The 13,606-nt window shown below is 42.9% G+C and overlaps 1 protein-coding gene across 1 annotated transcript in view; it reads left to right on the plus strand.

Annotated features, from left to right (window-relative positions):
* The window catches only part of LOC310951812 (low-density lipoprotein receptor-related protein 1-like), a 92,172-nt gene that overhangs the window by 42,354 nt on the left and 36,212 nt on the right, over positions 1-13,606 (plus strand). Inside the window, exons 7-23 of the mRNA XM_083920228.1 lie at positions 4,640-4,802; positions 5,225-5,447; positions 6,342-6,531; positions 6,640-6,783; positions 6,912-7,148; positions 7,332-7,512; positions 8,008-8,230; positions 8,597-8,786; positions 8,894-9,016; positions 9,329-9,469; positions 9,840-9,965; positions 10,650-10,766; positions 10,900-10,980; positions 11,076-11,243; positions 12,379-12,561; positions 12,870-13,067; positions 13,241-13,486. Of these exons, the coding sequence (XP_083776354.1) occupies positions 4,640-4,802; positions 5,225-5,447; positions 6,342-6,531; positions 6,640-6,783; positions 6,912-7,148; positions 7,332-7,512; positions 8,008-8,230; positions 8,597-8,786; positions 8,894-9,016; positions 9,329-9,469; positions 9,840-9,965; positions 10,650-10,766; positions 10,900-10,980; positions 11,076-11,243; positions 12,379-12,561; positions 12,870-13,067; positions 13,241-13,486 (2,934 nt within the window). The remainder of the gene's footprint in view (positions 1-4,639; positions 4,803-5,224; positions 5,448-6,341; positions 6,532-6,639; positions 6,784-6,911; positions 7,149-7,331; positions 7,513-8,007; positions 8,231-8,596; positions 8,787-8,893; positions 9,017-9,328; positions 9,470-9,839; positions 9,966-10,649; positions 10,767-10,899; positions 10,981-11,075; positions 11,244-12,378; positions 12,562-12,869; positions 13,068-13,240; positions 13,487-13,606) is intronic.

The following is a 13,606-nucleotide window of genomic DNA, read 5'->3' on the forward strand; positions in this document are numbered from 1 at the left end:
ATAAATGTTCATCTAGTCTCTGCATGTCTGGCTGACATCTCGCAGCTGAAGACTGAGCTGCTCTTCATTCCAGGGAAGGAATCTCCCATCCACAACTTTTCTGTCAACATTAAGAACTCTAGTGTCTGCTCATATCGTTGTGACAATCCGCTCCTCCAGATTCATGCTCCACAACATCAGGAGCATACCTCCGTTTCTCACACAGAAGGGGACGCAGGTTTTTTTTGGTGCAGGCTCTTGTCATCTACTGTCTCGACTACTGCAACTCACTCCTGGCTGGTCTGCCTGCACGAACCATCCAACCTCTGCAGCTCTTCCTACACTTTTCCTCTGCACCCTGCCATGGTTCTTAGTGGTGGCTCGAATACAATTCAAGACACGTTACCTGTCTACCATGCTGTTAAATGGCTCTGGCCCATCCTACATCCAGGCCATGGTCAAACCTTACACCCCAGACCGTCCATAATTATAATAATAATAATACTAATAATAATAATTATTATAACTATAAGACATTTATTTGTATAGCACCTTTAAAAACAGCAGTTTACAAAGTGCTTTGACATAACACAAATCAAAATACACACATACATACAGTATAAACAAAACTACTACTACTAATAATAATAATAGTAAAATCCAATAAGGTACAACATAACCATATCTTCACATCATTGTATAGAAGAAAAATGCTAATGCCAAGAGGCTTGCTACTCCCTCAATATGAGGGAGGGAGGGGGGCTCTCCAATGAAATCAGGACAGTAGAAACCCTAGGCATCTTACGTTACAGAAAAGAAAACTCACCTTTTCAGACTGCACCTTGGTCCATGAATAATATATAGATATATTTCTTTTTTTAATTCAGTAAAAAAAACTTGCATTTGAAACCGTTTTTTCTCATTTTCTAATTATTATGCACTTTTTAGGCAGTATCTTCATAGTTAGATGCCCTTTTTGTCGCTTTGGGTGAAAGCATCAGCTAAATGACTGTTATTCTAATGCTAGTTTAAACAAAGGCTTCTGATGTACTCTATTATTCTCTCAGCTGTCACCTGCATCCAAAGAGCACATTTGTTCTACCTAAATGACCTAATTTTTACCCATCATTTTTTATCTTGATTTTTTTTGTCATGGGTTGAATCATGTCACATAACACCTGTCATCAGGTCTTTCTATCCAGCCAATAATCTCTTTTATACATATAGCAGATGGGGAGTTGCCATTGGCAGAATTATAGCTTCTTAACTGGAGTTCATATGTCAGCTCATGGAAAACCATAATCGCTATGAACTCTTAAATTTGTTCTCCTGAGAGGTCAAAGAGGTTGTTTTTTTTTACACGGACATAGGATACTCTTGGAGTAGGGATTATGTAAGCAGCACGATGATGATTCTTTTGTGCTTTGCACTAACATGCAAATAGAGGAAATAACAGTACAGTACAAATTATGTGGCGCTACTCCAGAGTCTAGGTGTCTAGTTTGAAGAACTAAATAGGATGTGGCCCTGTATGTTTTTGCTATTTGGGCAAACAGCATATTTGTTGTTGCCAGTAAGACCCCCTCAGTTTGTGAAACGTTTTCCTCAGTGTGGTGTGAGCTGGTAGGTGTTAAAGGCAGGAAGTGAAAAGAGCTTGTGAGGGTAGGGTGGTTGGATGAAGAGAAAGGGGTGGGTTCATTCAGTTTCCCAGCAAACTTTTCCACTTACCAGAAGTTGAATGAGCAAGGACGTCAACAGACTGGCTGGCTCTCTGGTCCCCTAGTTGTAGGCTGTTACACAACGCAATAGTCACTGTGTTGCACAACTGGCTCCTCTATTCTGTATATGAGTCTAATCAATGCCTTGTGCAGTCAGGCTTCCAGCTGGATGTCTTTAAAGAGGTATGGTTTTAGAGCTTATACCAGTGGGAGTATCACTATCCTTCTCAACTCCATGACAAACTTTATGCCGTTGTCAAAATCTTGGTCCTGATGTTTATGAAACATCTTGGACTGGTTTCTACTCCCTCCCTCAATTATTTTCTCCCTTTTTTTTTTTTTTACTACCTCATGTATTTGTATGTCTGTCTTTCTTTCCCGACTGCAAACCCATCCTTCATGACTTCCCGGTTCCTCCTCAGCTCTGCTTATATTTTAGCACCAGGCGCTGTAAGTCCCATGTGTGGCAGGCCTTTTGAAGCTCTGTGTATGTATATGTTTGGTAGGTGGGGTGGTGGGTTCTACATCAGGCCCAGATGTATGTATGTATGTATGCTCTGTTGTGGAGCTTGCTTTGGCTCTGTCTTTGAGCAGTATGGTTGTCATTGTTGGGGGGGTTCCAGTGCAGATGTTTTCTTTATGAATGGTCAAAGCCCTGGGACGGGCCGACTGCAGGCCCGCTGTCAGTGGTGTTAGACCCAACTCCTGTACCCCTGGCATCAAAGTTTTCCCTTGGATTAACTGGAGAGACACTTGTGGCCACTTTGAAACTGTAGGTGTGAGTAGTGAGCCTGTGTGATGTGTATATACAGTGTTCGTCTTTGAAAGGAAGTGTGCTGGCAGCTGTTAAAACACAAGGCTCTATGTATCTTCAAGTCCTGCCCCCCCCTCCCACAGCTGGGTCTCCCTGTGGTCTGGGATTTCTGCACCCAGTCTCATACAGGACAGAGGTTCTCAGAGAGTGAGAAACGTTTCCAGTGCTAGCTTCACACTTCAACCTCCCCAATGCTGGGGGTATATCTAAAGGTCTCTGTCTGGAAAGCTTCCTCTTTCAAGGTTGGCTTAGTAAACAGCGGGGTATCGAGATGTCAAGTTCCTCTGAGGTGTTGCAACAGTATTTTGGGTCACTTTGACCGATCTTCAAGTTGATCCCTAAAAAAAACAGAGCTTTACGTGTCATGTTTCTCTGCTGCCATAGCAAAAACCTTTCCTCTGTTTTTTTTTGTTTCCTGCCCATTGGATGGGTGGCAAAATTACAAAAAAAAAAAAAAATAAATGCTTCGAGAACTAAATGCAGATGCCGTCGTACATTGAACCAGGTCACCGAAAGTTTTGTAGCTTATAATAATGATTGAATCATATGTAATGGCCTTGTTTTTTCCATTACAGATTGAGCACATACACATAATATGAAATGATGATAATAATAAAAAAAAAACAGAGAAGACAAAAACAACCTGAAAAGATCTGGATCTCCACAAAACCAATTTTATTCCTGTAATATATTCAGTCATTTATTGTCCTCATGTCTTGTCGTTGACATGTAAACACTTTTCCGTTTCCAGAAAATGAATATATGAAGTATGTTCATCCCTTCAGTAGATTCCATGTAAAGTTCATGCTAAGGACTATTTACCATTCTCACCTTACCAAAGTTTTGCTGTATATGGGAACATAAATATCTGAATCAGTTGGACCGGACATTAAAGGCTATGTTTTGGGTAATTTTTAATGCCTTTATTTCATGGCGATAGTTGAGAGAAAATTTGTGGAAACAGACTTGTGAGGTGAAATGCAGCGAACGATCCGTCCAGCTGGAAATTGGAACCAGGTATCGGGACTTGCTGCTCAGAGGCATTTGCGCCCCCATGTGGTATGAGCCCTAACCACTCAGAAATTGGGTCGCCTCTAAACACGATGATTAACCAGATTTTGCCCTGCTATCAGGTGGCTGGTGCTAAGCTGGAGGACTACAAAGGCAGGAGACTCTGTTGTTCATGGCCAAATTACAAACCGGCGTCTGCATCATTTACTACCTGATGCATGCTCTACCCTGGCCCAAGACACCTTAATTGGTCACGCAAATGTACAATATAATGCTTATAAACTCGTTTGTTCTTTGTTTCATGGCTTGTGTAATAATACTACCTGTTCTGGCCTTTTTTGAAGTTCATCTTTTTTTTGAAAACTAGCCAGGATGCTGTTGTGTTAATAACATCCCTTCATCCTAATATGGACAGTGGCATTCAGTACTTATTTGTTGAATAATTAAGATGTTCAAAAGTGATAACTGCTGTGGGGTCCGTGTTTGATCTGCAGTTTTTTAGCCTAGTTCTTCCTCTGGAAACACAAAAGGTTCTTTTTCCAATGGCGACAAGTTTCTTACCGTGGAAATGATTTATTAGTAGATTAGTGTTGTGTCCTGTTGGTTAGTTTATGTGCCTCCTATTCAGGCACACTGGGCTAGTAAAACTTTGCTTTGACCGACTTTCCCCTTATAGCCATGCATACTTCTGAATTTCATAATACAGTATATCATTAGATTCATCCAAAAGTCTGGAGTCTCTCTATAGTAGTTCTGTGTTATTGCTGATGTCCACTAAGAAGTTCAGCTTCGAAACAGCACTCACTCATTGTCTGGTAGTTTGTGTTTCTTTCTCTCCCCTATGCCCTGCTTGCTTTAATCAAAAACAGGGTAAAGTGCTGGTAATGGACAACCTGTTGGACCTAGTGGTGTGGCAAGATAACAGAAACTCATTAGTTCAGTGCTATTATTTTGTTTTTCAAGAGTGTGGGCACTCTTGAGAAAAAGGTCATGGCATTATAAAGTGAGAGGTTTTTAAATGAAGCTGTTATATGACTGAGGGTTATATGACTACCCCCATGAGGCTCTGATTTTTTTATCCATTTCAGTCCTGTTCTCTCTCCTTTGCATCCCTTAGACGTTGAACAGATGGCTATCGACTGGCTGACGGGAAACTTCTACTTTGTGGATGACGTAGACGACCGGGTGTTTGTCTGCAACAAGAACGGCCAGACATGCGTGACCCTGCTGGACCAAGAGCTGTACAACCCTAAAGGCATCGCCTTGGACCCGGCCATGGGGTCCGTACTTCCCTCCACTCTTCTTGACCTAACAAAACCCTACCATGCTGTTTTTAGCAACGCTACACTACGAGAGGAAAATGCTGTCTTATGATCAGACGACATGCTGAGCAAGCAGGCGGTCAAAAATGGAAATCCAGATGGAAACCTAGACAGATTGACTACTTAAACACTTGCATGTTGGGTGTTTCAGACAAGCTGACAAGCTGGTATCTGATGTAGTTCCCTTCTCTTAAGTATCACTTCTCTATTTGAGTTTTTAATAATGTCTAATACAGATATCTAAGTTGTGGTCAATGATTTAATGTCAAGCCAAATTGATACATGAAGTCAAAGAGCAGTCATCTAGTTTCTTAAGTCATATAATTTCCTCTTGTTAATGGAATATCCTTTTCCGTCGCCTTCCTCTTCTTCTGCCACAGCAAAGTGTTCTTCACAGACTACGGGTCTACGCCGAGGGTGGAGCGCTGTGACATGGATGGCCAGAACCGCACTAAGCTGGTGGACAGCAAGATCGTCTTCCCCCACGGTATCACACTGGACCTGGTCAACCGGTTGGTGTATTGGGCTGACGCCTACCTGGACTACATCGAAGTGGTTGACTATGAGGGCAAGAACCGACACACTATCATCCAAGGCCTGCTGGTGAGGTTTGAAGGACGGTTGGAGGAGTGTACACAGAAAATACAAACTGCAATCAAATGAAATGCAGTCAAAAATAAATTAGAACGAACAGCAATAGCCAAGTTTCCGTACTAACTTCTAAGTCCTCTCTTTAATTAAACAAAACACCTGTTTTCCAAATCTGTATCATCACTGATTTAATATCAACATCTTTAGAGGCAGTATTTTCCAGTTATCTCCTCAGTATCAAGCCAAAGAGGGCCCACCTCTCCAGGGGATAAGTCCCTTTTTTATTGCCTTGATTGATGTTACTTAAAGAGAATGTGATTTTCCTGGCTAATGTCTCTCTAAACATATTAGTCTGGCCCTAGCGAAGCTTGGCTCAAACTTAAAGTAGAGTAACGATCTTAATGAAATCAGGACTGCAGTGATGCTGGTGGCGGTGGTGGTGGTGTGTTTGTGAGAGAGAGGTGGGGAGGTAATATGATCCCAACCCATACATCTTTCTGACAGTAGAGGAGAGCTGCACAGAATAGACCCTTATAAAAGTAAAAGCTCTCTCTGTTTAACAGAAGGTAGGAAGTGGGGCCATTATGCTCCCTGTGCCAAGTTTACACAAACTCTCTCCCCTTTATCTCTCAGTGTGCCTTTGTCTGAGTCTATGTTTGTCCATCTCTGTCTGTTGGAGATTTCTTCACATTTTTAGAACCCATTTTATGCTGATAAATAGTATATTAGGAAAGTTTCACTATGCAGAATTTACAGCCTTCAAGATCAAATGTGTACACAAACGATATTACAAAAAGTCATTAGTCATGCACCATGAGCTATTCTGCTGAGAACGTAAGCATTTTTCAGAAGCAACCTCGAGACAGCTTTTTAAAATTTTGCTGCTTTATTATTGCTTTATTTCAGATTGAGCACCTGTACGGGCTGACTGTATTTGAGAACTACCTGTATGCCACCAACTCAGATGAAGGTAACCTCAACCCCAAGACCAGTGTGATCAGAGTGAACCGCTTCAACAGCTCCGACTTCCAGGTTGTGACGCGGGTAGACCGGGGAGCTGCACTGCACGTGTACCACCAGAGGCGCCAACCACAAGGTACTCATTCAAGGAGGCACTAAGCGTGACTGCTAACTGATCCACGTACATTAATAACAGTTAACATTGCATTACTGTTGGGTTTGTGCCCCTTCTTTCCTGACTTAGTGCGCAGCCATGCGTGTGCCCTGGATCAGTTTGGGAAGGCTGGGGGTTGTTCTGACATTTGTCTGCTTAGCAACAGTCACAAGACGCGTACGTGCCGCTGTCGCTCAGGATTCAGCCTTGGCAGCGATGGAAAGTCCTGCAAGAGTGAGTAACAAGACTGAAGGAAAAAAGTCATTTTACAAAAGTAAACCCCTTCCCATTCAAAATCACTGGTAGAAGTAATGGTAGTTATTCCCTGGAAATGTTTTTTTCTTTTTCTTCTTCTACTGCAGAACCAGACCATGAGTTATTCTTGGTGTACGGTAAGGGTCGTCCCGGAATCATCAGGGGCATGGACATGAACGCTAAGGTTCCCGATGAGTACATGATTCCCATTGAGAACCTAATGAACCCGAGAGCTCTGGATTTCCATGCTGCTAGTGAATTCATCTACTTTGCCGATGCCACCAGCTACATTATTGGCCGACAGAAGATAGATGGTACGGAGAGGGACACCATACTGAAGGAAGGTAAGAATAAAATGATTGCTTTGCACAGGATTCTGGGAACTTTTTCTACTCTCTAACCAAATCCTGGAATTTAGGGAAAATTATTCAGTCAGCTCATTCCTTACCATTTTATTCTCTTAATTCATCCTGAATTGTAAAGGCTAATAGTTTCTTTTTCATACTGGCTTCTTTTGCTTATCTCAGGTATTCACACAGTAGAGGGGATAGCAGTAGACTGGATGGGAGGTAATCTCTACTGGACAGATGATGGGCCTAAAAAGACTATCAGCGTTGCCAGGCTGGAGAAGGCTTCTCAGACCCGCAAGACTCTCATTGAGGGAAAGATGAGCCACCCTCGTGCAATTGTGGTGGACCCGCAGCATGGGTGAGACACTAGAGGATAGGGTATTGTTATTTTAATGAGAATTCTTTTCTCATTAATGCTATTCTGTAGTTGGTGTGTGTGTGTGTGTGTGTGTGTGTGTGTGTGTGTGTGTGTGTGTGTGTGTGTGTGTGTGTGTGTGTGTGTGTGTGTGTGTGTGTGTGTGTGTGTGTGTGTGTGTGTGTGTGTGTGTGTGTGTGTGTGTGTGTGTGTGTGTGTGTGTGTGTGTGTGTGTGTGTGTGTGTGTGTGTGTGTGTGTGTGTGTGTGTGTGTGTGTGTGTGTGTGTGTGTGTGTGTGTGTGTGTGTGTGTGTGTGTGTGTGTGTGTGTGTGTGTGTGTATTTTTGGATACTCTCTTTGTTGTTTTTGTGGGATGGTATTTCAAAGGCCATCAAAACTAACATGAAAAAAAAGCTACATTTTGACACCTCCAGCTCTCACAGAAATGTCTTATCTCACGCGGTTTTTGAACGTAGTGATTCTTCTTCTTGTCTCATAGATGGATGTACTGGACTGACTGGGAGGAGGACCCCACAGAGAGCAACAGAGGAAAGATCAAGAAAGCTTGGATGGATGGTTCCCATCACCAAGTGTTCCTGACCAGCAAGACAGTGCTGTGGCCTAATGGCTTGAGTCTGGACATTCCCCAGGGCATCCTGTACTGGGTGGATGCTTACTATGACCGCATTGAGTTGGTTTACCTCAACACCACTGAGCGAAAGGTTGGTAAGGCTCAGGGAATGTATTTACACTGTGGAGTATCTGTGTATTTAAGAGATACTACTTCACATTATTAATTCACTTCAATTAAATTGTCTTTATAATCCCAATTAATATCAAAATTCACTCAAGACACTTTACATATAGTAGTTCTAGACCACACTTTATGATTTACAGAGACGCAACAATTCCCCCATGAGCAGCAACATGTCGCCCTATCTTTAATTAAAGTAGTAATAACTATTATAGTTATTATACTGTATACAGTAATAATCCACCAATCTTGTGCACATCTTATTAAAAAAGATAATCACTTGAAATGCAGGTAATATTTGGAGATCTAAACTGTCTCTTCCCTGACTTATCAGGTGGTGTATGAGGGGCAGGAGCTTAACCACGCCTTCGGTTTATGTCATTACAAACAATTTCTTTTTTGGAATGAATACCGTGGCGGGAGTATCTACAAACTGGACCAGGTCACTAAGACAGTCACTCTCCTGCGCAACGAGAGGCCACCCATCTTTGAGATAAGAGTGTATGATGCACACCAGCAGCAAGGTATATCTCCCTTCTGCTCATTCATTCCCTCTTCATGACTTGCTAATAAAGAAGTAGTAAACAATGATAATATTCTGCCTTTCTTCCTGGTTTGTCTTTTCTTGTAGGCTCCAATGCGTGTCGAGTTAACAATGGTGGCTGCAGCAGTCTGTGCCTTGTTATTCCTGACGGCAGGTCCTGTGGCTGCGCTGACGATCAAATCCTGGATATCGATAACGTCACCTGCAGAGGTACTTAGAACCTCTGCAAGTAGAAAGGTTTTACCAAAGATCAATGTGGAAGGTTAAGGAAAATTCATTACTCAGCAGGAGTCGAGGGCTGTTAAAGAATTTTAGGCTCTACTTTCCCTTTGCGAGCTTCACTGTGCACTGTCTTTGCCAAATCTGGAGAGAAGTTTTATTTTTTTTGTTAAATATATTTTTGCAACTTTTAAGAGAGATGAAAGCTCACCTAGGCACCAAAAAGCTTTGTTTTGTTTTGGTGCTTGGCTCTTGTCTCAATGGTCCATCTGTTTTTCCTCCTACCCCTGATCTCATCTCTAGCCAACCCCTCCTATGTGCCTCCGCCCCAGTGCCAGCCCGGGGAGTTTGCCTGCAAGAATAACCGCTGCATCCAAGAGCGTTGGAAGTGTGATGGGGACAACGATTGTCTGGACAACAGTGATGAGGCCCCTGAGCTCTGCCGTAAGCGTGCCACATCATTGTCATGGTTACACAGCAACAAAGATAAACAAAAGTTCGGTTTAAAGGTCTTTGCTAATGCGAACCGACAGAGCACAAACTACAGTTTTCCAAGATTGACTCTTTCCATGCAGCGTAATATGACTGTAATTTCACTGTCCAGCTTTCTCCTCATCAGGCGATAGTGAGAACCAGGGACTCTTATTTGTCTCGGATGTTCTTTTCTTTTTTTTATAAACTTTATTTAAAGTATGTGTTTAAAGGGTCAGAGGATTATTTAGCAGTCGGAATTTTAGAACAAACCCCAAAAGAGAGCTTGGTGTTCAAGAAATAGAGCTAAAAACAAACCAAATTTTCTGTTTTGTTCCCCTAGACCAGCACACCTGCCCAGCTGACCGATTCAAATGTCAGAACAACCGCTGTATCCCCCTGCGATGGCTGTGTGATGGCGACAATGACTGTGGCAATGATGAGGATGAATCCAACACCACCTGCTCTGGTCTGTACAAACCCCGAGGTCTTTGTAGCTGAGAGAGCAAAATTCACTTTTTCATTCATCTTTTGGTTTGTAAGATTTAAGATTTGACGATAATTGATTTGATCTGCATCTTGGGGTTTTTGCTGTTAGTATTTTAAACACATATAACAGTTAGTTTAAGAAGTTAGTGAGAAGAAGTGTACATTTTGAGGTAAAAAAAAGACGGTTCAGATTTTTCAAAGTCAGGTTATATGATGTACTGTCCGGATTATCCCTTTTAAGAGAGAAATTAAAAGTGAAAATAGAAAAACACCGAACTAATGAAACTTGATGGACGGACAGACAAGTTGCAACTAAAGCAGACATATTGGGATCTGGAAGCCAACATGAATTTACAAACAGTCCGAGAGTATTGATCTACAGGGTCGATGATAACGGGCTGTAACGCAGCGACGGTGCTTTGCTAATAGAGTTTGACCCTTTTATAAGAGCGTCAAATAAATTGAAGGAGATTACAAATTGTCTTTGACTTAATTAAGATAAATGGAGTGTGTTGTTTCGGGGTTCAGGTATTTTAAGTAGTTTTAGCAGCAGAATATGGGAAATTAGGATGTCAATCTCATATTGTAAGTGAGCTTAATGTTGAGTCAGCAAGAGGGACCCTTCTACAGCAATTACCTGTTTGACACCTTGTTCTCCTGACAGCTCGCACATGCCCACCGAACCAGTACCCTTGTGCCAGCGGGCGCTGCATCCCCATCTCCTGGACATGTGACCTGGATGATGACTGTGGAGACCGCTCAGACGAACCGGAATCCTGTGGTGAGTGTTAACCTCACACCTTCATGTTGTTTCTTTTTTCTCAAATACCAAACTCAAATTGTGTTTAATTGGAGCACATGCTCTGTTCATATTTCTTATAATTTTAACGTTTTCTCTCTTGATCGCTCTTCAGCCTACCCGACCTGCTTCCCTCTGACTCAGTTCACCTGCGCCAATGGCCGCTGCATCAACATCAACTGGCGCTGTGACAATGGTAATCTCCTTTATAGACTAAAGCTGCATTAAAGAAAAAACAAAAACAACTACTCCATAACTAAAAAATGAAATCTTTTGTGTGCTCATGTACAGACAATGACTGTGGGGATAACAGCGATGAAGCGGGCTGCAGCCATTCCTGCTCCAGTGTGCAGTTTAAATGTAACAGTGGCCGCTGCATCCCAGAATACTGGACCTGTGACGGCGACAATGACTGTGGAGACTACAGTGATGAGACTCATGCCAACTGTACCAACCAGGGTGAGGAACAATTACTCCGTTTTCCAAACCGAAATAGCTCTGCTGTAAGAATTGATTTTCTACGGCGTTGTTTGTCAAGTTCTCATCACATGGTACATTGTGTTTCACTTTGTTTACATGTTGCTGTTTGTGGTTGTCACAATGTAGACGGGATCCTCTTGCTTTCCGTTCCGTTTTCCCTGCATGCCCCCGCCTGCCCTCTGGCTTCCACTTATCACTTACAGCAAATCCTCTTGGTTGCTTTGTTCAGGATGGGATTATGTTTTGTGCATGGATAACAATTAAACTCTTTCATGGTCGTGCGCAAATGGCACAGATGTTTTGAATCTGCTGCAGTGATATGGATTTACATGTTTAGAGTTTAAAATAGCTGGCAGCCACGCCTGGCTGATTTGGAACATCTAGGTTTGTTGGTTAACCACTCTTTGTTACAAGGATTCGGGCAGCGTCATGGCGCAGTGTTGCGCTCTTGCTTCAGCCTGCGTAGAAACATACGCTCCTGTTGTGTGTGTGTGTTTTATGTACTGTTTGATCCATGCAGAAACGCAGCCAACTGCTGTCAAGTCCCAGCATGCAAAAACGGGGCCCAGCGTGACCTGTTGGTCTAATGAGCAATCTGTGCTTTGTGTGTGTGTTTGTGGGCTCTCTTTGTCTGCTGTCTGGAAGTCATTAGGTGAAATAAAAAAGCAATACTCCCTCCTCTATATTGTAGGCCTGTGCTGAAAGGCCTATTTCCTGCTTTAGCCGTGCCATGCCGAGCTGACTTATGCCATGAGGGGATGTCATTGTGCCACCTCCCACTGGTGCCTTTAATCTCCCTGTGACATCAGTCAGTGAGCTGTGTGTGTCCATGTTGTTTGACTTGGCTCAGTGTCAGATTGTTAACCCATCGTCCCAGCATACACACATCAATTAATGGCTAGAATGACCTGTTCTTTCTTCTCTCTGTCTTACGTGTCATACGTGTGTGGTCTGTGCAAGTGTTGTTTGCTGGTTATGATTCCAGTCTAGTTATTATTATTATTATCATCTAGTTATTTTTTCATCTGCTCACTTCTACTGGTATTTTATTGCTTCTTTGACATTGGCTAACCTGGGTTAACTATCACACTTTATCGTGCTGTTTTCTCTCTAGCTACCCGTCCTCCAGGCGGCTGCCATGTAGACGAGTTCCAGTGTCGGATGGACGGCCTGTGCATTCCCATGCGCTGGCGCTGTGATGGGGACACGGACTGTATGGACCTGAGTGATGAGAACAACTGTGAGGGTGTGACCCACATGTGTGATCCAGCAGTCAAGTTTAGCTGCAGGGACTCCGGTGAGGATGCATTCAGCTTGCTTAAGTAGCAGATGTTAAGGGCGATGAACCTTTTTGCAATGTTGCTGTTTTAGTAGACAACAGGTTTTATTTTCTGACAGATGCAGTCTGTATGGGAGATTGGCGAGACCTATCTGCCAGAACAAATTAAGCAGATTTGTCTCGTTTCCAGGCTTACTAATTATTAAATGGAATGAATTGATTTTTGGTATAAATGCTGATGTGACCCAGGCCTAAACCCTTAATATATTAAGATAAATGTCTTAAAACAACACATGCTGAAAATGGTTATTTTGTGGTCCTGACAGCTCGCTGTATCAGCAAAGCTTGGGTGTGTGACGGCGACAGTGACTGTGAGGACAACTCGGATGAGGACAACTGTGAGGCGTTGGTGTGCAAGTTGTCTCACCACATGTGTGCTACCAACGACTCCATCTGTCTGCCTGCTGAGAAACTGTGTGACGGCACTGACGACTGTCCGGATGGCTCTGACGAGAAACTTTGTGGTAAAACATTCTTTACACGCAGAAACCTTTTTTACTAAAACATGAAATTGTGTTCAGCACATTGTTCTTTTGTCCCGTACCTTCCATACTGATGTTAAAAACGCCACAAACGGATCATACAACTCTCCTATCTCAGATTTATTCCAACTCTTTGATCTTCTTCTTGCCTGCAGACTTGTGCTCATTGGATAACGGCGGCTGCAGCCACAACTGCAGCATCATTCCTGGGGAGGGCTTCATGTGCTCATGTCCCCTGGGCATGGAGCTGGGAGCCGACAACAAGACCTGCCAGATCCAGAGCTTCTGCGCTAAACACCTCAAGTGTAGCCAGAAGTGCGAACAGGAGAAATCCAGCGTCAAGTGCTCCTGCTACGAGGGCTGGGAGTTAGAGTCTGACATGGAGAGCTGCAAAAGCACTGGTAAAGAGCTTATTAACCCTTACAACAAAATAAATACTTTTTCTTTTGGCTCCAGGTTGAGAGCAAAAGTATTTTTCTTGTGCTGTTGAGGGTCCACAAGACTGATTGTATTATGTGTAT

This window comes from Echiichthys vipera (genome assembly GCF_963691815.1).
Source record: "Echiichthys vipera genome assembly, chromosome: 9".
NCBI classification, from domain to species: domain Eukaryota; kingdom Metazoa; phylum Chordata; class Actinopteri; order Perciformes; family Trachinidae; genus Echiichthys; species Echiichthys vipera.